At 41.5% G+C, this 20,792-nt stretch overlaps 1 protein-coding gene and 1 non-coding gene across 13 annotated transcripts in view; both read left to right on the top strand.

Moving 5' to 3' along the window:
• Positions 1-20,792, top strand: part of kmt2ca (lysine (K)-specific methyltransferase 2Ca) — a 184,460-nt gene that overhangs the window by 145,974 nt on the left and 17,694 nt on the right. For 6 of the 12 annotated variants that reach the window (XM_046846381.1, XM_046846386.1, XM_046846382.1 and 3 more), the window contains 17 exons: positions 699-785; positions 1,082-1,129; positions 3,918-4,055; positions 6,133-6,162; positions 7,390-7,524; positions 7,616-7,763; positions 7,858-8,084; positions 8,169-8,242; positions 8,342-8,536; positions 9,070-9,216; positions 9,635-11,410; positions 11,489-11,814; positions 14,552-16,257; positions 17,345-17,450; positions 19,440-19,506; positions 19,589-19,652; positions 19,774-20,006. In XM_046846381.1, coding sequence (XP_046702337.1) covers positions 699-785; positions 1,082-1,129; positions 3,918-4,055; positions 6,133-6,162; positions 7,390-7,524; positions 7,616-7,763; positions 7,858-8,084; positions 8,169-8,242; positions 8,342-8,536; positions 9,070-9,216; positions 9,635-11,410; positions 11,489-11,814; positions 14,552-16,257; positions 17,345-17,450; positions 19,440-19,506; positions 19,589-19,652; positions 19,774-20,006 — 5,507 coding nt within the window. The remainder of the gene's footprint in view (positions 1-698; positions 786-1,081; positions 1,130-3,917; positions 4,056-6,132; positions 6,163-7,389; positions 7,525-7,615; positions 7,764-7,857; positions 8,085-8,168; positions 8,243-8,341; positions 8,537-9,069; positions 9,217-9,634; positions 11,411-11,488; positions 11,815-14,551; positions 16,258-17,344; positions 17,451-19,439; positions 19,507-19,588; positions 19,653-19,773; positions 20,007-20,792) is intronic. The other 6 variants (XM_046846390.1, XM_046846388.1, XM_046846385.1 and 3 more) reach the window with 5 other exon arrangements.
• trnak-cuu lies at positions 6,766-6,837 on the top strand. Its single transcript has one exon. It is a non-coding gene; the product is annotated as a tRNA-Lys (tRNA).

Genomic DNA, 20,792 nt, shown 5'->3' with positions numbered 1-20,792 from the left:
CACGTGCGCACGCCGTCACCGAGCTCTCGTCACGCGGGGGTTTCTTTCAAGGAATAGCGTGGACTCGCTGTTTTGACGCCACCTCGTACGTGTAATATAATTGATCTGTCTGAACCCCAGAGCTCCTGGTCTGAACGAACCGTACACGCTAAAATATACAGAGAGCACGCTGGTCATGTGATCAGTTCATCTTTCACGTGATCGTCTTATCTTTTATTGGAAAAAAACCCTCTGTTTCTGTGTGGATTCTGAAAAAAAAAGACGCTTTCGAATACGACGTCATGTGACGGCGCCTTTCCTCGACAAGTTACAGAGAGAGCCGAAGACTAAATAAACATTGAACACAAAAGACACGGGTCGAAGCGTCTTGCGTTTTGCTCACGCGCAGTCGGAGTGCTTTCAGACGTTTCAGTGCGCCAGCTTTAGACGCAAACGGCGTCCGATTTATCCGCGTTAGTGCAGACGTGGCCTTGTGCGAACCTTTTCAGCCACTTTGAACTTAGAAGTCATCAAAAAGTAGCAGATTTCACTTTCCAAAATATTTTTTCAAATTTTGCTGGGTTCCTCGAATCGAATCCTGGTCCGAGTGTATTGTTACACCCCCTAACGTTCAGAGCGGTTTCCAGCACCTTCTTTCGGGTCTGGTTTATCTCAAGCTTACTCGCAGTCTCAGAAACCGTTATTCTCTCGATCTTCAGCCAGTGCACAGGACCACTTAACCGAGTTGGTTCTCCATTCAGACGATGATCTCCTCGGGATGCTGTCGGATGCGGGCCACGATTCAGGTAGACCCCATCCCCCCACACACTCTCAATCAAACCCACCCCACCCCTTTCCAGAGTGTAGTCCCTGGCTACGCCTCCTGGCTCTATCCTTTTCCAAATGCCCCCTCTAACCCAGATTGATGCAGCACTCTCTCTTCACCTCATTCACACATATTTGTTTGGCTTCATTGCAATGTTCTGGTTTGCTTTCATTCTGTGCATCAACATTATTTTTTTCCTTTGCAGTGCTTTATTTGGATTTTAACGCTTTGCTTTTTTTAATGTATATACTTTTTATCTGGTTTGGGTTCCTGTAGGTCTTGATTTATGCCCTTTCCAGGTGGACAGCTCCCCCTCTCCGTTCGGTAAGCGCTTAGCAGTAGAGCAGCCTTGGCTGTAAGAATAGAGCTAGCCTGTTTTTCCCTCCAACATGCCTCTTTGACTTCCTGGTTCTCTGAGTCTGTGCATGCATCTTTTTCCTGTACACTCATTCACTCACACTCTTCTCTGCTCCGGCTTTCCGACGCTAACCGACTAATCCGACTCCAGATCCGCATCGAAGTCGAGGGTCTAACGAGTCTCACCTCGTGTGTTTGTTTTAAGGAAGAAGGAAGATTAGCCGAGCGTGAAGACCGCTCTTAAAGTGACGGCTTCATAATTCATCTCTCTCGCAAAGCGCGTTGAAAGTGCGGGGAAGAAAGGAAAGGTCAGGTGTGGATTTTACTTCACCCACACAACGCCATTAGTAGGTTAATGGCCTTCGCTGAGCAGATCGACAGAATGTTAAGGAGAGCAGGGTCTCCAGTGGGTTTCTCTCTCGACTCATGTAATAGTAGGATTCAGTGATAGACGAAGTACACAAACATGTAGTTAAAGTAGAGATGCACTTTAAAATATGACTCCAGTAAAAATTATCCCTTTAAACTTTCACTTGAGTAAAAGTACAAATGTTTTTGCCTTCAAATGTACTTAAGTATCCAAAGTACTGATTTATTATAACTATACTGTTCCTGTTATCATTTTAGTCACATGACTCTTTACTTAATCACCTGTTTATGTGAAAAGACTCGAATGTGACTCTCAGCACACTGATCTATTAATAGAATGATATTAATGACTCAAACACTGATTTCTATTACAATCATCATAAACCTAAAAATAAATCACTCAAATGAGGTCACGTGTGTGGTGGTGAGTTCGAGTCTGGAGTTTCTTCATTATTTATTTCTCTCTAAATGTTCTGCTTAATGATGAACTGATGCTGAACTGTATGTTGGTGATCAGTAGATGCACCAAGCGCCAATCAGAACACGTGTAAAACAGAGCGTGCGCTCGACCCTGATTGGTGACTCGCTGCGTGTTTCACCAGTTACGTTTTTATCCTCGTGAATAAAAAGAAACGACTGATTTCACTAAATGTAGTCGAGTAATAAGACTTAAAAATGTAGTGAAGACAGTAAAAATCTCCTCAGAGGTGGAAACACTTCAGTAAAGTACAGATACGTGAAAAAGCTGCTTAAGTACAGTATTAAATTACATTTACTTCCTTACTGTTCACAGCTGCCGGGCATCCAATTATACCAACACACAAGTAGTGAAGAACATTTCTTTTACCTGTGAATCAGGACTCATATACAGTTATATTAGAAGATTTGTAACCATGCAGAGTTACACAACACAAGCACAAAAGTGTCCTAATTTCAGAGCTCCTGTCCTGAGGGGTGTGTGTGTGTGTGTGTGTGTGTGTATGTGTGTGTGTGTGTGTATATATATATATATATATATATATATATATATATATATATATATATATATATATATATATATATATACATACACACATCTACACTGATCAGCACAACATTATGACATCAGAACAATATGATTGGTGAAGTGAAGAACACTGATTATCTTCATCATTGGCACCTTTTAGTGGGTGGATTTATTTATTAGGCAGCAAGTGAACATTTTGTCCTCAAAGTTGATGGTAGAAGCAGGAAAATGGGCGAAAGTATCTGAGCGAGTTTGACAAATTGTGACGTGTAGACGTCTGGTCAGAGCATCTCCAAAACTGCAGCTCTTGTGGGATTTTCCTGGTCTGCAGTGGTCAGAATCTATCAAAAGTGCTCCAAGGAAGGAACAGTGGTGAAGCAGCGACAGAGTCGAGGATCATTGATGCACGTGAGGAGTGAAGGCTGGTCCGTGTGGTCCGATCCAACAGACGAGCTCCTGTAGATCAAACTGCTGGAGAAGTTCATGCTGCGGATGCTTGATGGGTCAGAACTGTTTTAGCAGAAAAAGGGGACAGACGCAGTATTAGGCAGGTGGTCATAATGTTGTGACTGATCCGTGTATATATATTTGCCAAGTTCCAGACTCCTACATCCTCCACTCACTATAATAACATTCTCCCCATCATAACCCGGTCTGAAACAGGAAATAATAGGACAAATCTGACCAGTGTGAAAACTCTTTCAACCTTTATGCTTCACCAGATAGACAAAACTTGAAGAGCAAATCAGTCTGAAACACAAGTTTGAAAATGAGCTGAACTTTGGGGAAAATTATTTGTATTAAGGTTAGAATCTGGGTTTATTAAAACAAAAAAAGCAGTGGATTTTTTTTTTTCCTCCTCACAATACAAAGTTTTTTGTTCATTAACTGAATATAATGATCTCGGTGAACCCGCTCTCCTCCCTTTCAGGATTAATCACCGCAATCGCATATTATTCCTTATCGATTCCGTCCTCCTCTCTTTTAATATGCCGGGATGCAGGGATTTTTGTTTGTTTGTCCTCCACACACACTTGGTTGGCAGGCAACACAAATGAGGTTGCTGGTATTCACAGAAAATTGAGTTAAGGAGGAGGGAAGGGGGAGGGGGACGACGGCGAAACATAAGCGTGGAGAAAAATTATTTTAGCATGACAAGAAAGATTGGTCCTCACGCTCTTTTCCTTTTTCCCCCCCGTCCTTTTTTTTTTCTGTCTGAGCACTCAGACGCGGTGGAAAATAAATTGGTTGTCAGCGCTGATTTTCGGCCTCCTAGTTAGACAGCTCGAAGTTTTTTTCTTTTCTTTCTCTCTTGGGTTCAGGAAACGTCCTTGTCTCAGTCGAAATCTAATGAGAACCCAATCCTCTGGTTTCCTTTAGCTGGTCTGGATATTGGGGCCATTTCTGATGACCCCTCAGGTCCACCTCAGCCTGTTCCTGCCCGGGGACCTCGACAATTGCAGGAGGAACCTCTGGATGTGATTCTCAGCCCTGAACTGGACAAGATGGTGACTGATGGTGAGGATCTGTAATTAATGAATGCGAAGCTTGGAACGTTGTAGTGGATAAAATTGCGAATTTCGAGTCACGCTTCTGACAAATACACATTTGAACTCAATTAGATCATTTATAGAAGGAAATCTCCATATTTTTCTGGGTTCCAAGTTTATGAAATACCACCTTTTGAACTTTGTACATCACAAACTAATGGCAGAAGGAATGTGGTGGATATAAAGATAGTAAATTGTATAAAATAAGACCTAGTACTAAAAGCAGTGTTTTATAGTTTCAAATCAAGGCAATGTCTACACTAGGTTCCACTCAAGACTGGTGGGTGAAGCTCCTCCCTTATGTCTCTCATGTTAGGTTCCTTTGACATTTTGTTGGACTGCACTTTTAGCTAGTAAACACTTTTATTCAGAAACATGTTCACAGCGGATTTTCCACAAAATTTACGTCAAAGTTTTTTGTCCCATGCGAACCTGAAATGTTTTATATAGTAATTTTATGGATTGATTGATAATGACTTTGCATCTGCCATGATGCTAACGTTAAAACCTGTTAAACACACACATTCTCCTACGTTAGGAGGATTCAGCAAAGATGCATCAAAATGCATTTTAAAATTAAACACTAAGTAAAAACCTCAAGTGTATCAAAATAAACTACTGTGTTTTTGTATTTTAAAGATACTAAAGAATGCTTTTACAAGGGAGCATGACATTTTTTTCAGACCTTCCATCAGTTGGTCCTGTTTGATCTGTTCCTTCACCATCACACAAACTCAGTTTATTAAGTAAACAATGTTTGATAGCAGCAGCTTTTCTCTGGTCGAGTCGCACAATAGATTTTACATGCAACTAGTTAACAGATCAGATATTCACATAGATAATCCCTGTGATCTTCCAGATAATTCGCTTTATAGTACCCTACAGTTTAATGTTGAACAGTTTGTGAATGACTCATGTAGTTACTTGGTGTTTGGTAATGAAGGGCGACTTCACATCAGTAACACTGAGTCACTGACACACAATCATTCATAAGAAGACGACTGACGGCACCTGCATTCATAGCAACTAGTTTCTAACTATTGTAATTTCCCGGACTATAAAGCGCACCCATATATAAGCCGCACCCACTGAATTTGACAAAGATTTTTATTTTAAACATAAGCCACACCTGTCTATAAGCCGCACTGATGTCTACACTGAAACTAATGAACTTTACACAGGCTTTAACGAAAGACAGCGTCTGTAACACTGTGTAACGGGTGAAATATGTTGTGGCTCCTTTAAGAGTAGAGCGGTATTTTGGGAATAGCCTGCCGCCGCTTTTCCGGTATTACTGCATGTGTGCAAGACTGAGGAATATGTCATTATTTTCGATTCTCATTTCTAAGTTTCTTTGACTAACCCGTAACGTTGTTGCCAAGAAAAATAAAAAAGGCATGAGTTTTGGAAACCTGTCTGTGCTTATATGATTTCTGTTGCAACTGGAGTTAATGAGTGAGCGGCAGGTTAAACGTCAGAGGAACCTCATCCATATTTATGATGTGGTGCGGCCCGATTCAGTGGGAGCGCATCTGATTTAATATAAAGAGTTTCATTGGTTCACCAGAACCCATTCCGCAATTTCATTGGTCTAATGTTATGGGTCTCAGTTTTTTGGCTTGAAGTTTGTAAAACCGGGAAAAACACAGGAAAAATCCATAAATTAGCCGCTTCAATGTTTAAGCCGCGGGGTTCAAAGCGTGGGATAAAAGTAGCGGCTTATAGTCCGGAAAAATACGGTAAATAATCCTTTGATTGTTAATCATTATTATATTCATATATTTGTGTGTCAAGAAGTCATTCATGCAAAACCATGATCCTACTAAACACCTACTTCATTTAGGGTCCAATATTCAACGATCAAATATTTATTTATCTATCAATCATGGGACAAATATTTAAAAGCTGGCAGCTGCACGTTTCTTACCTTCACCCCCTGAATACTGAGTAGGCACCAATCAGAGGCCGCATTTTTATGATGTCGTTTTTATGATGTTTTTAATAAATTTTTATATAATCGGATCTTTGTTTGTTTGTTTGTTTAGGGTCTATTCTCAGCAAGCTCCAGATTCCAGGTTTGTATGTCTAATTATTGGGACATGTTTAGATCCCACCTTACATACTGTAAATTATATATCTTCTCTTTAATCAGTTCATGTGAATAAGCAACCTGTGAAATGTCTTCACGTCGCTCTTTTTAATACACATCTACATTTAGTAAGGGTGTAACGATATATCGTGAGGCGATGCTTTTTGATGTGAAATGTGCAAAATATCGACATTCAATTAATTGTGCACAGAAGTTGTTTAAAAGACAAACTGCACAACCTGTAGAATGAATTTATACAGAGAACATTCGGAAAACCCGCGATGTGGTCCGCACTGACATGATCTGCGTTATACGATATATATGGTTACAAAGCGCTCTGATTTTAAGCAAACTGTTTATGATGTCTGAGCAAAAAGGCCGGTCATTTTAACCGACTTTGGAGCACTATTTCGTTGTGTTTTTTTTTTTTTTTTTTTTTTCCCGTCTTTGTTTCAAAGTCGTTTTGTTTATCCAATCAGAATTTTGGAGCTAATTTGTTGCGTTTAATAGGAACTGATTTTGTTAATTAATAGAAGCACTTGAGCTCAAACAAGTTGAATGTATTTATTAGTAGGTGAGAGAACCATGTTCCCTGATGGTCTAGTGGTCAGGATGCGGCGCTCTTACCGATGCGGCCCGGGTTCGATCCCCGGTCAGGGAACCGACCCCAGCCATTAGGGTTGCACAAGCCAGTGCACTCTTAGTGCCGGTCCCAAGCACAGATAAATGGGGATGGTTGTGTTAGGAAGGGCATCCAGCGTAAAAACACGTGCCAAATCAAACATGCGGATCATGCATACGGATGATCCGCTGTGGCGCCCCCTAATGGGAGAAGCCGAAAGAGTTTTAGTAGGTGAGAGAGAAAAAGTACAAACTCAGCACCTAAAACCCCCCCATTTGGAAAATGTTAGCTCAGTGGATAAGATGTTGGGCTTCTGGATGGATTCCAATCAGAGATCCACCTAGCTGTCACTGCTGGGCCCTTGATCCAGGCCCTTAACCGTCAATTGCTCATTTAAATACAGTAACTGAGATAACCAAGTCTCGACAAGGGGCTATAAATGTAACGTTTTGATTCTCTGAATTTTTTTGGATTGCTTTTAGAATGATTTTGACATAAGTGGTGTAAAGTGTTATAGCAGTCGTACATTATCATTATAATAATTCGTTTCGGTGGCCTCAAATGTTAACCCGACCTTCTGTCTTTATTTAGAGCTAGAAGGAAAAGACGTGGAAGACTTGTTTACAGCCGTGTTAAGCCCAAGCACCAGTCAGTCGTCTCAACTAGCACAGCCTCCCAATACCATCCCTAATGTGACAGTCATGACGATGCCACAACAAGGACCAGGTATCTTATATCACCATTCTGTAGGCATCTTGCACGTTTACTGTATGCTTCACTTCGACTGGTTGGAGCAATTCAATCTTCTTGCTTTCAGCTTCCGGGGATAATGCCATGTTCCCTCGCATGCCTGCTATGAATGGTATGATGGGTCCAAACCCGGTATTTCCCACAAATTCCATTATGTCCGGAGCTGGCATTTCTAGCACTTTCTCCCCTATTCACCGGATGCCTTTTTCTGAAAGGTAAGACTTCTGGTATTCTCTAATCTGAAAGTGTGGATTCATGCAGAAGTTTTTCTTTTGATAGATTTCAACAGCTTGAGGTGTTTCTCTATAGGGAGAAGAATTTCAGCCATATGGCAAGCGATATGGCCGGTCCTTGGAGTGCTGCCATCCCTACGCCTGGTCCAGCTCCTCCTGCAGAACCAGAAACGGATGTAATGTCCAATGCCCAGAGGAGTACTCTTAAGTGGGAGAAAGAGGAGACGCTCGGAGAGATGGCTACTGTGGCACCCGTGCTGTACACTAACGTCAATTTTCCCAACCTGAGAGAGGAGTTTCCAGGTGCGTCCCCATCCCGGTTTTTCTACAACATCTTTCTGGAGGTAGCTCATGTCCACAGAGTAATGGTTTGAATATTTTCCGTAGATTGGTCCACTAGGGTAAAGCAAATTGCAAAACTGTGGAGAAAGGCTAGTTCTCAGGAAAGAGCTCCATATGTGGTAAGATGTAGCTAATTATTTTTTGTGTGTGCGTGTTTCCATTCGATTTTATTACGTGAGCTAAAGAAATGGAAATTTTTAAACATTTTTTCCCTTTAGCAAATGGCTCGGGATAACCGAGCGGCCCTCCGTATAAATAAGGTTCAGCTGTCTAATGACACGCTGAAGAGACAGCAACATCAGCAGGCTCCTGACCATTTTGACCCGAGCATGTCCATGGACACTGAGCAGCTCTTCAAAGACCCCCTCAAACAAAAGGAGTCTGAGCACGAGCAGGAGTGGAAATTCCGACAGGTGATTGACAGCCCTGGGAATTCTTTTCCTTGTTTGAATAATGTAGCTTCAAGCAGGGTTTCCTAACCCATTGATATCAAGGCTCTGGCTTTTTAATTAATTTCGATCAGCTCCATCACTTTTAACCTTAATTGACTTCATTTGGCCGTTTGACTAACATCATTAAGTCACCATGTCACTAAAGATCAGGACAAGAAAGGTTCTCACCGTTCCTGTTTTCAGTCAATTGAATCCTGAGGAGGAAAATCTGATTGGATACTGTTTTAGATTAACGTACTGTTTGGGTTATAATATAAAAAAAAAAAAAAATTGCCTGTAAGTTTGGAATGCTGAGAAATCCTGCCTATGGGAATGTCCCCCCAATTTTAAAAGTTTTCTGCAGGGTTACCTCAACTGTGCATGATGGGTATTTTCTGTAAAGCCAACACGGCCTGTAGCGAAATATTATGTAAATGCATGGTTAAGTGGCTATTTCTTTCTTTACATTTGGAATTTGCCATACAGTCTACTAATTCTTAATTTGCATTTAAAAGGGAGAGTTAAATCAGATGTTGGGACCCCTTAAGAAGCAACAGGAAAAGGTCCCAAAAAGCAAAGCCATAAAATCAACAAATAAAGACGTCCTTTTTGGACATTCCAACCAAGCGTCTATAGCTGCAGGATGTGGAAAAAAATCTCTGGTAAGATCCTAAAGCGAGGCACAGTTCTGGCATTCACCTGCCAAGAAGCAATAAAGACAAACTGTACAAGATGCAGGAAACAATGCAGAAAGTTGAGTTGTAGAGGGAAATTTTCTTTGATTATTTTTTTATATATATATATATTTATATATTTTCCCATGACCCGAAGCATAGGTATAAAAAAAAAATAAAAAATAAAAATCATCGTGATATTGTTATACACATTAACATTTTCCCTGCATGTTTTAACAATTCATTTTAAAATGCTCAAACCGTATTTAAGGAATGAGTGCAAAGAGCATTTTTGGCATTAGATAAACATCAAATTAAACTTCCGTCTTAATTGCTTCATCAACTGAAGTGTTGCGTTTTTTTTTTTTCCTTTGTTTTTTTTTTTTCTTTCTGGTTTCCTTGGCAGCAAATGAGACAAAAGAGCAAACAGCAGGCGAAGATCGAAGCCACTCAGAAGCTTGAGCAGGTTAAAAATGAACAGCAGCAACTTCAACAGCAGCAACAGCACCAGCAGTTCCCTGGTCAACCAAGTGGAGATACTTCTAACAATGGGAGCAAAAGTCCCATGACCCCTCAGCCTACCAGTGGAGGCAACACCTCCCCTCTCCAACCCACGACAATCAAAGATACCTTCGTAAGACCTCAACTTCCTGGAACTCCAACCTCAAGCTCCTCTTCGGTTGAAGTGTTTTTGCGTCCCCAACTTCCACCCCCATCATCTGCGTCAAAAACCCCCACCCAGGATACCCAGTACCCTCAGGGGTCATCATCTCAGCCTCCGTCTCCTCAGATGTTTTCTCCAGGTTCTTCGGGCTCCCGACCGTCTTCTCCCTGGGATCCTTATGCTAAAATGGCCGGAACGCCTCGACCCCCGCCGTCAGGATCAAGCACACCTCATAGATGCTCAATATCTGACATGCAAGAACGGGGAAGACCTTCTCCAGCTCACGAGCCTTTTGGTTCCCAATCGCCTGTGAGTGCTGAACACAGGCCAGCAGACCCCTTTGTGAAACCTGTGGGTCTCCCCAGGGCTGGGTGTGTATCAGAGCAGCAGCATCTTCAGCAGCAACAACAACAGGGTAGATACCTGCTGGCTAATCCGACATCTGGAGATTTCGCCAGGCCAAACCAGAGATCAGAAACGTACCAGAGAACGCCTCCACGCGTTGTGTTGTCAGACCCTTACTCCAGGCCGCTGCTAACTCCGGTTCCTGGAAGTAATGAATCTGGATCTGTGCCACTCTTTAAAACTCCCATGCCTCTTTCTCATCCTCCTCAAGACGCCTTTAGTACAGGACAGCTAAGCATGAGACGTGGCTCATCAGATCATCAGCAAACCGATCCGTACGCTCACCAACCTCTAACCCCTCATCCATCGATCGGAGATGCTTTTGATGGCAGAATGATCCGTCAAGCTCCAGGTGGTCATTTTGCGCAGCCTATGCCAATGCCGAGGCATCCTCAAAGAGATCCTTATTCCCAGGCACCATCCACACCGAGACCGGATTACTCCTCCCAAATTTCCGATCCGTATTCTCAGCCTCCTGGAACTCCTCGGCCTCATGAACCCTGTGCACAGCCTCCTGGAACCCCAAGGCCACATTCTGATCCGTTCTCCTCAGTGCCTCCTTCTGCACTTCGACCTCTCGAACAGTTTTCGCAGACGCAGTCTCCGTCCCACACGATGGACCCTTATGCCCAAATGCCGGGTACTCCAAGACCAGTAGCGGGAGAACGATACTCGAAATCTCCTGGTAATCAGAGAAATGCAGACTCGTACCCACCACAGGCTGCAACTCGGACGATCAAATCAGATCCGTATGATCAACCACCTGGGACTCCAAGACCGGTTCTTAACGATCCGTTTGCCCAGGCTCCTGGAACTCCAAGACCATTACCTATGGTTCATACCCCGGATACATTTAGTCATCAGGCTCAAAACAGGATGACCGGTCCTTTCACAGGCCCAGGATCCCAAACACCTAAACATCTCGGCATTTCCGATGAAAACTTCTCCTTGCCACACACTAATCCCAATCAAACGCCTATACATGACCCCTTTGAACATGTACCCCTGACTCCATGCTCCAGTGAAAGGCTGGCTCCAACCACAAGCAGCCCTTCTGATGCCCAGAACCCCATTCACCCACCACTCGGGGAAGCAGAGGAAAAAAACAAACAGGTAAAACAAATGTACAGTCGTTTTAATCATCGATTTCTTTCAGATTATTTTGCTCTTATTATTTTTTCCCGTTTTCAGCGTCAGAGATTACGCCAGCTGATCCTGAAACAGCAGCAGCAAAAGAGTGCTATTAGACAGGAGAAAGGACTTCAGGAGGCTACACCAGGCACTCAGTTGCACTGGCCACAGGAAGACGCCATCCAACCAAGCGACCAAGTGTTTCTCGGCCGCCCTCCTCCTCCATATCCCGGAACCCTCAGATCTTCCCCGATGCATGGAGGTCCGAGATTTCCTGGAGCTTTTTCCGCCGATCAACAAGCTCCATTTCCAGATGAGTCTCATTGCCCTCGGCCTCAGTTTTCCAGGGATATAAGCAACATGGTCATGACACCACAAGGGGCTAGGTAAGATCTTCTGTTCTTTTAAAGGGTCTGGAATCTGTCTTAAGTCTTGAGTTTTCCATGCTTTTTGAATTTCATACACATGGATTCAAGGCCTGGGAAGTACTTGAAAAGTCCTCAAATGTGCTTGAGTTAAATCTCAAATCAAGTTTGTTGAGTAGAATGATGCTTGTCAATAAATGTTTGTTAGTAGTCATATATCTAAATGTATAGCGAAAACTATTAGTGCTGCAGCTATCGAGTAGTTTAATAATCGAGTATTCTAACGATTATTCCATCGAGTAATTAGATAAGTATATCTGTGAAAACTAAACCCATTTAGTACATTTAATTGCCATATTAGATCAAAATGCACAGTTTAAAATGATCCTTTCTGTCGTTTTCTTCGTCCTGAATGGTCTCCTCGGTTTTCACTATTCAACGTCTTCTGCAGTGATGGACGAAGTACATAAACCATGTAGTTGAGTTAAAGTAGAGATGCACTCTAAAATATGACTCCAGTAAAAGTGTCCCTTTAAACTTTCACTTGAGTAAAAGTACAAAAGTATTTGCCTTTAAATGTACTTAAGTATCCAAAGTACTATGATTTATTATAACTATAATGTTCCTGTTATCATTTTAGTTACATGACTCTTTACCTAATCACCTCAGTTTATGGGAAAAGACTCGAATGTGACTCTCAGCACACTGATCTTTTAATAGAATGTTATATTAATGAAACAAACACTGATTGATTTCTATTACAATTATCATGAGCCAAAAAATAAATTGCATAAATGAGGTCACGTGTGTTGTGGCGAGTTCGAATTGCATTTACTTGATAACTGTTCACTACTGATTACTAGAACTCTATTTATTTCAATTAATTTTACATTTCAATGAGTGTAGCTGCTTGATACAGTCTAAATTCATGAAATCTATTTATTATTTCTCTGAAATGTTAAGTTCTGTTTGAGGTCTTTTTGGTCAATATATACAGTAAGGAAAATAAGTATTTGAACACGCTGCTATTTTGCAAGTTCTCCCACTTAGAAATCATGAAGGGGTCTGAAATTGTCATCGTAGGTGCATGTCCACTGTGAGAGACATAATCTAAAAAAAAAAATCCAGAAATCACAATGTATGATTTTTAAACTATTTATTTGTATGATACAGCTGCAAATAAGTATTTGAACACCTGAGAAAGTCAATGTTAATATTTGGTACAGTAGCCTTTGTTTGCAATTACAGAGGTCAAAAGTTTCCTGTAGTTTTTCACCAGGTTTGCACACACTGCAGGGGGGATTTTGGCCCACTCCTCCACACAGATCTTCTCTAGATCAGTCAGGTTTCTGGCCTGTCGCTGAGAAACACGGAGTTTGAGCTCCCTCCAAAGATTCTCTATTGGGTTTAGGTCTGGAGACTGGCTAGGCCATGCCAGAACCTTGATATGCTTCTTACAGAGCCACTCCTTGGTTATCCTGGCTGCGTGCTTCAGGTCATTGTCATGTTGGAAGACCCAGGCTCATCCCATCTTCATTGCTCTAACCGAGGGATGGAGGTTGTTCCCCAAAATCTTGCAATACATGGCCCCGGTCATCTTCCCCTTAATACAGTCCAGTCGCCCTGTCCCATCTGCAGAAAAACACCCCTAAAGCATGATGCTACCACCCCCATGCTTCACAGTAGGGATGGTGTTCTTGGGATAGTACTCATCATTCTTCTTCCTCCAAACACGTTTAGTGGAATTATGACCCAAAAGTTCTATTTTGGTCTCATCTGACCGCATGACTTTCTCCCATGACTCCTCTGGATCATCCAAATGGTCATTGGCAAACTTAAGACATGCCTGGACATGTGCTGGTTTAAGCAGGGGAACCTTCCATGCCATGCATGATTTAAAACCATGACGTCTTAGTGTATTACCAACAGTAACCTTGGAAACGGTGGTCCCAGCTCTTTTCAGGTCATTGACCAGCTCCTCCCGTGTAGTTCTGGGCTGATTTCTCACCTTCCTTAGGATCATTGAGACCCCACGAGGTGAGATCTTGCATGGAGCCCAAGTCCGAGGGAGATTGACAGTCATGTTTAGCTTCTTCCATTTTATAATGATTGCTCCAACAGTGGACCTTTTTTCACCAAGCTGCTTGGCAATTTCCCCATAGCCCTTTCCAGCCTTGTGGAGGTGTACAATTTTGTCTCTAGTGTCTTTGGACAGCTCTTTGGTCTTGGCCATGTTAGTAGTTGGATTCTTACTGATTGTATGGGGTGGACAGGTGTCTTTATGCAGCTAACGACCTCAAACAGGTGCATCTAATTTAGGATAATAAATGTAGTGGAGGTGGACATTTTAAAGGCAGACTAACAGGTCTTTGAGGGTCAGAATTCTAGCTGATAGACAGGTGTTCAAATACTTATTTGCAGCTGTATCATACAAATAAATAGTTTAAAAATCATACATTGTGATTTCTGGATTTTTTTTTTTTTAGATTATGTCTCTCACAGTGGACATACACCTACGATGACAATTTTAGACCCCTCCATTATTTCTAAGTGGGAGAACTTGCAAAATAGCAGAGTGTTCAAATACTTATTTTTCTCACTGTATATATTTATATATACTGAAAGGTTAATTTAATAGGTCCCTGATATAAAATAAATAGTGCTTAAAAAGTTCCTGAAACCGGTGTACATGAAAGATGGGCACCCTGTAATTCTTTTTTCCGTTTTTTTTTTTTTTATTATTATTATTTTTGCACAGGTTTGGATTTTCATCCGGTGCTACAGGTCAGGAGTCATTTCTCCGTCCACCGCACCCGATGCAAGGTGGACCAGGTGTCGATAACGTCCCACCACAGATGAGAAGGTCTTTGTCGGTTGATCTAGGTAGATCGATGGTTGGCAACCCTCAAATGGGTCTCCCCCAACACTTTCCACCACGTGGCCTTCCAGTGCAACAACACAACATAATGGGCCAGCCTTTTATTGAGCTTCGACACAGGGCACCAGAGAATCGCGTCCGACTACCGTTTATGCCACCGAACATCCTCGACCATCCGAATCACCCACAAAGATCTTCTACCAGCTTAATGGGAGGGCAAAATATGGTGTTTCCTGGAATTCAGGGTCCACGGCATTTGGGTCCGATGATGGGTCAACCACAGCAAGGATCTCTCGGGCACCTCCAAATATCAGCAAGCATGGAGAACTTGCACCAGCAAGCAAACATGCCAGAGAACACCGCTCCACAGCATCCTCCACTCACTAGTGGTGAAGCACACAGTTCTCCCCAACCAGCACTTCTAGCTGGGACAGTTTCTGGTCCATCAGAAGAGATCACATTGCCTTGTGGTGATGGAATTGAGGAGAAGTTAGATGCAGATGACTCAGCGGTGAAGGACCTCGAGGACGTAGAGGTTAAAGATTTGGTCGACGACGATCTGGAAAACCTAAACCTCGACGCCGATGATGGCAAGGATATCGATTTGGAAACGAACGACCTTCATCTCGACGATTTTATAGAATCTGGAAAATTCGACCTTCTTGCTTACGCGGATCCCGAGTTGAACCTCGAGGACAAGAAGGACATGTTTAACGAGGAGCTAGATCTCAGCGACCCCATCGAGGACGATCATGGGGAAACGTCTGTCCTTCAGAAGGTGTTGTGTGAGAAGAAATCTCCTGAAGCTATGAATAAATCCGAGAAAGGAGAGCCACCTTTTTGTGGGAAAAAAGAAGAGAACCTGGAAGTGGAAAGCGCTGGTGGTCTCCTGGCAACAAGAACTATAAAAACCGAGGTTAAACAGGTCCAGGCTGAGGAACACTCGGTTGGTGACACCGGGGCTTTAGATAATAACACTTGCCAAGGAGAAATGTCCAGTCTGTTTGAGGGATCACCTCAGCAGATTGGTTTATCAAGTTCAGGGGTTTCTTCGGGTTCCGCGCCGGTGCTCTCAGACATTTTACCCAAAGAGAAACCTGAGGATTCCGGGATTGTCCCTGCAGCACCTCACCAGGGTAACCATTGTACAGAACTTCAGCCCAACATAGGCATGATGCTGCAGGGACAAATCAAAGACCATGGAATGAATCCTCCAGTGACAGTGGGACACAGAATGGACGCATCACTCGCTCAATTGCCAGTTCCAAGCCAGCAGTTACCAGTTCAAGGATTTGGATCTTCACCAGGCCAGCAAATGGATATAAACCTGCCCATGCTGGGGGGACAGCAACACGTCCCCCAGCCTCTCCATCCCCAGAATCAGCAGGTGATGTATCCACAAGGGTCCATAGGGCAGCAAGGCTCTAAGTTACAACAGAACCAGCTGAACAGGCCACTGCTCTTAGAAGAGCAACCTCTTCTTCTGCAAGATCTACTGGACCAGGAGAGGCAGGAACAGCAGCAACAGAGGCAGATGCAGGCGATGATTCGCCAACGGTCGAACGACCCCTTTTTTCCGAACGTTGGTAAGGCTTTCATATTATTGCTTCCATTTATATAAGACTTTGTTTACTGGAAGTGTAATGGTACACAAAACTCACGGTTCGGTTCGTACCTCGGGGTTAAAGTCACGCTTTGTTTCAGTTTCGGTACAGTTTAGTGAAAGAAATGCAAAACACAACAGTTTACATTTTAAAACAATTTTTAAATAAAAATGCCTGCTTAGTTTATACAAATAAAAACGTTCTTTCAGCTTCTCCCATTAGGGGTCGCCACAGCGGACCATCCGCATGTTTGTTTGGCACATGTTTTTACGCTGGATGCCCTTCCTAACGCAACCCTCCCCATTTATCCGGGCTTGGGACCGGCACTAGGGCTTGTGCAACCCTAATGGCTGGGGTTGGTTCCCTGACCAGGGATCGAACCCGGACCACAGCAAATAAAATCGAGTAAATCAAATTTTTTATCATATTGATTCAATTGACTATTCGAATAAATTGGCACAAATTAAATAAATAGACAAATTAAATCAAATAGTTTACATTTGTTCGACTCTGTGGGTAATACAGATGATGTGTGTGTTTTGCATTTAATATATAATTTTCTAAAGACATGTTCTAGTTAACTCTTCTACTTATTTCGTCAAATTTTAACAAACGTCTTCATTCCTTCTATCATTCATTCATTCATTTGTCAGGATTTTCTCCTTTCAAGAGAAATTCTTGAAGCAAACGCTAAAGAATCCGTATAATCTTAATTGTCGTAAAACCAGAAGTGACACGATTTCACGCATCTGCGAATTTTATGACGCACTACAAACCGTATTTCCAGTAGTGAGCGAGCAGCCGCGGTAACACTGTGCTAACTCTTGTTTTTTTATACCGCTGCTGTGAATGTTTTTATGTTTAATAATGTTAATAAAAAACAGTGACACTGCGCTCAGTGTGCGAGGCGGAGACTAAACAAACTTGCGGTCCACCACTCAATACGTTCCTGAGAAAACCGTTACACAGATAATATTTACACCTGTTTATTTGTTGCACCTTTTCTAATCTGGATTGTGTGCTGATAAACTACCTGCAATGTGTTTTTCTCTCCGTTTGTTTTGTATAGACTTCGACGCTATTACAGACCCGATCATGAAGGCCAAGATGGTGGCCCTAAAAGGAATTAATAAAGTCATGGCACAGAACAGCATGGTAATGCCACCCATAGCCAGGTAATTAACCCTCCTGTTAGAATCTCTATGATTGAGGCTGTATGTGAGATATGTCATTTAAACACAATCTAATTTCATCTTTTATTCACTATATCATGATTCCAGTTCAGGATTCAGGATTTGGAATTTTATTTATTGATGTATTTAAAATGACTGGAATTATAGAAGCATACCTGAGGTAGCTTATTGGTTAAGACATTGGACTGGTCATGAGTTCAAATCCCACCAATATGTTACTCCTGGGCTCCTGAGAAAGGCCCCTAATCCCAGCTGCTCAGTTGTGTTAATGAGTTGCTCTGGGTGTCTGTCTAATGATATAAATGTAAATACCTGTTGAACACAATCCCAACAAATTGAAAGTATTTGAGTGGACATCACAAAGCCTGACCAAAATATCCCATAATGATACATTTTGTGACCTCAATATACAAGTCAGTGCAAAATCTATTGACTTTGTTACACCAGTTTCTATGAACAAAATTGCTAAAAATGGTGTTTAGGAAGACAAACCCAAGTATTTAATACAAATTCAAATCCTTACAAAGTGTATGTTAGTTTTCTACCCATGGAGTTTGAACTGCATGATAAATAGACATTTTATTTTTCACTGACGTTTGTTCCCACAGGAGCTATAACATTATTATTTATGTATACAGACATGGATAATGTTATTGGTTCCCCTAGAAAAGGAATGAAAAATAATTGGATTATAGTGATGTTTCGTTCTCTATGTTTGCTAAAATGGGTAATGACAAGCCACTTTGGTGCATTTGACATGGGAAGCCATGAATATGTGCAAGGCATAATAAAACCTCAAGCCTAGCAAGCCATCCTGGAGCTAAACGTGCTGCCCAGTGTCAGAAAGTGCCATCTTTTTTATTTTAAACATTCATTTGAGTACAATCATATAACAGAAATTATCCAAAATAACCTTAAATCACTTTTATGTATATATATAGTAAACCAATTATATATATATATTTACATTAACTTATATATACACCGATCAATCACAACATTTTGACCACCTGCCCAATATTGTGTTGGTCCCCCTTTTGCTGCAAAACAGTTCTGACCCATCGTTCATTTAAACCATTAATTTTTTTAGCAGTTTGAGCTACAGGAGCTCGTCTGTAGGATCGGACCTCACGGTCCAGCCTTCGCTCGCCACGTGCACCACTGAGCTTTGGCCGACCATGACCCTGTCGCCGGTTTACCACTGTTTTTTCTATAGAGCACTTTTGATAGAGTCTGTCCACTGTAGACCAGGAACAGCCCGCAGGAGCTAAATTTTTGGGGATGCTCTGACCAAGTCGTCTAGATTTCACAATTTGTCAAACTCCTCAAATCTTTAACGCTCGTCCATTTTCCGTCAACTCAGTGGTTTAAACTTCTAAATGGAAGCTTGTGAGTTCAAATCCTAGTCACTACTGGACCCTTAAGCAAGCCCCCTAACCCTCAACTGCTCAGGTGTAAGTCACTCTGGATAAGGGTTTCTGCCAAATGCTGTACATGTAGCTGTAGACAGGTGCAGAAGTCTCAGTGAAATCTAGAGATATTGCTATGTTTGCCATGAATAACTCAAAGACTGAAAATCCCAGTGATGTTAAGAAGCTGGGGTCAGAGTGCAGGGTCTTCCATAATACAACGCCCCTGGAGCACAGAGGGTAAAGGGCCTTGCTCAAGGGCCCCAAGAGTGGCAGCTTGGCAATACTGGAGCTTAAATTCTCAACTTTCTAATCAGTAATCCAGAGCCTTAACCACTGAGCTACAACTTCTACAAACATGGAAACTTCCCATTTAAATAAACAATAACAGATGCAAATTACTTTCATCTGTTATTTATAACATAAACTTATTAGTTTTAGAGAAAATTCGGGATACCAACAAGTATATCTGTGTCTGTAAATGAATATAATGTTTAAGTTTTTTTAAGGGTTGCAGTTTCATACTTGGTCTTTCATCATACATTTGTCTCTTTTGGGACAGAATGCAACCCATTTCGGGGACACATGGACCAGATGCACTCGGGTTACCTCAGCAGGCTTTTGGACAGGTACAGGCATAAGCCTGCATTTGTTACATTTTCACTTGCAACATGGTCAAGCGTTAAGCCTTTAACATCACTTTGCTTTCAGGACGGGAAGCTTGTACCACAGCTGACCAGACCGAACCCTCCCAATTTTGGACCCGGGTTTGTCAGTAAGTGTTTGCTGATTTGTCTTTATAGTTGTGTGTAATTTGAGTTGCCTTCTTAATGCAAGTTTTTACTTTTGTTTTTACTTCCCCTTTTTTAAATATATATTGTAACACCCTTTTTCAGATGATGCTCAAAGGAAGCAATATGAGGAGTGGCTTCAGGAAACTCAGCAGCTTCTTCAAATGCAGCAGAAGTTTTTGGAGGAACAGATTGGGGCCCACAGAAAATCCAAAAAGGCCCTGTCAGCAAAACAGCGCACGGCGAAAAAGGCAGGCCGTGAGTTCCCTGAGGAAGATGCAGAGCAGCTGAAACATGTGACTGAACAACAGAGCGTGGTCCAGAAGCAGCTGGAACAGGTAGAACCTGAAATTTTATTCAAAGAAGTTTGCTCTCTGGATGAGTATTTGTGACTATTTATTTTACTGGTGAATTTATATATATATATATATATATATATATATATATATATATATATATATATATATATATATAATATATATAAGATACACACATTTATATATATATATATATAATTTTTTTTTTTTTTTTTATAAATGTATTTATTTTTACTACTGGTATTATTGTATAGACTTTATTATGAATTAATTTATTTATTAAGCCTCCTAATGCTAGATTACTTTATTTTATTATTTTGTTCTACAGACAAATGAACATTACTTTTCAAGAGAGATGTCGCCTATTAAAAAAGAATTATTACTATCATAATTACATTTTTCATATTTATTGCTATTGAAATCAAAACATTTACTTATGCATGTGGTTGATGGGTGAATCTGACAAATAATTAGACTATTTTAGTAACTAGAGGTGGACCGAGGTGGATTTTACCCTTAGCGATGGCTAGGTTGGATCATGTTTGCCGATAAAATTAATACTAGATAAAAAACAAGCACTTAATGTAATATAGTGCTGAACTTGATTACAAAAATATAAAAAAACAGCGCATGGTGTCACGGATTTGCCTCTAGAGGCTGCTCTCGTATTGTATAACGCAACCTGGAAAAACTATAGTTATGAATCTTTGCTGATAGTTTCGGCATCTATCGCTGCTGCAACCTCTTACGAACTAAGGGACATTTTAGTTTGAAAGCCAAAATTTATTATGAAATATAGTTGTGATA

The sequence above is a fragment of the Silurus meridionalis genome, chromosome 4 (genome assembly GCF_014805685.1).
Source record: "Silurus meridionalis isolate SWU-2019-XX chromosome 4, ASM1480568v1, whole genome shotgun sequence".
NCBI lineage: Eukaryota > Metazoa > Chordata > Actinopteri > Siluriformes > Siluridae > Silurus > Silurus meridionalis.
This window is presented reverse-complemented; position numbering and strand designations above follow the sequence as displayed.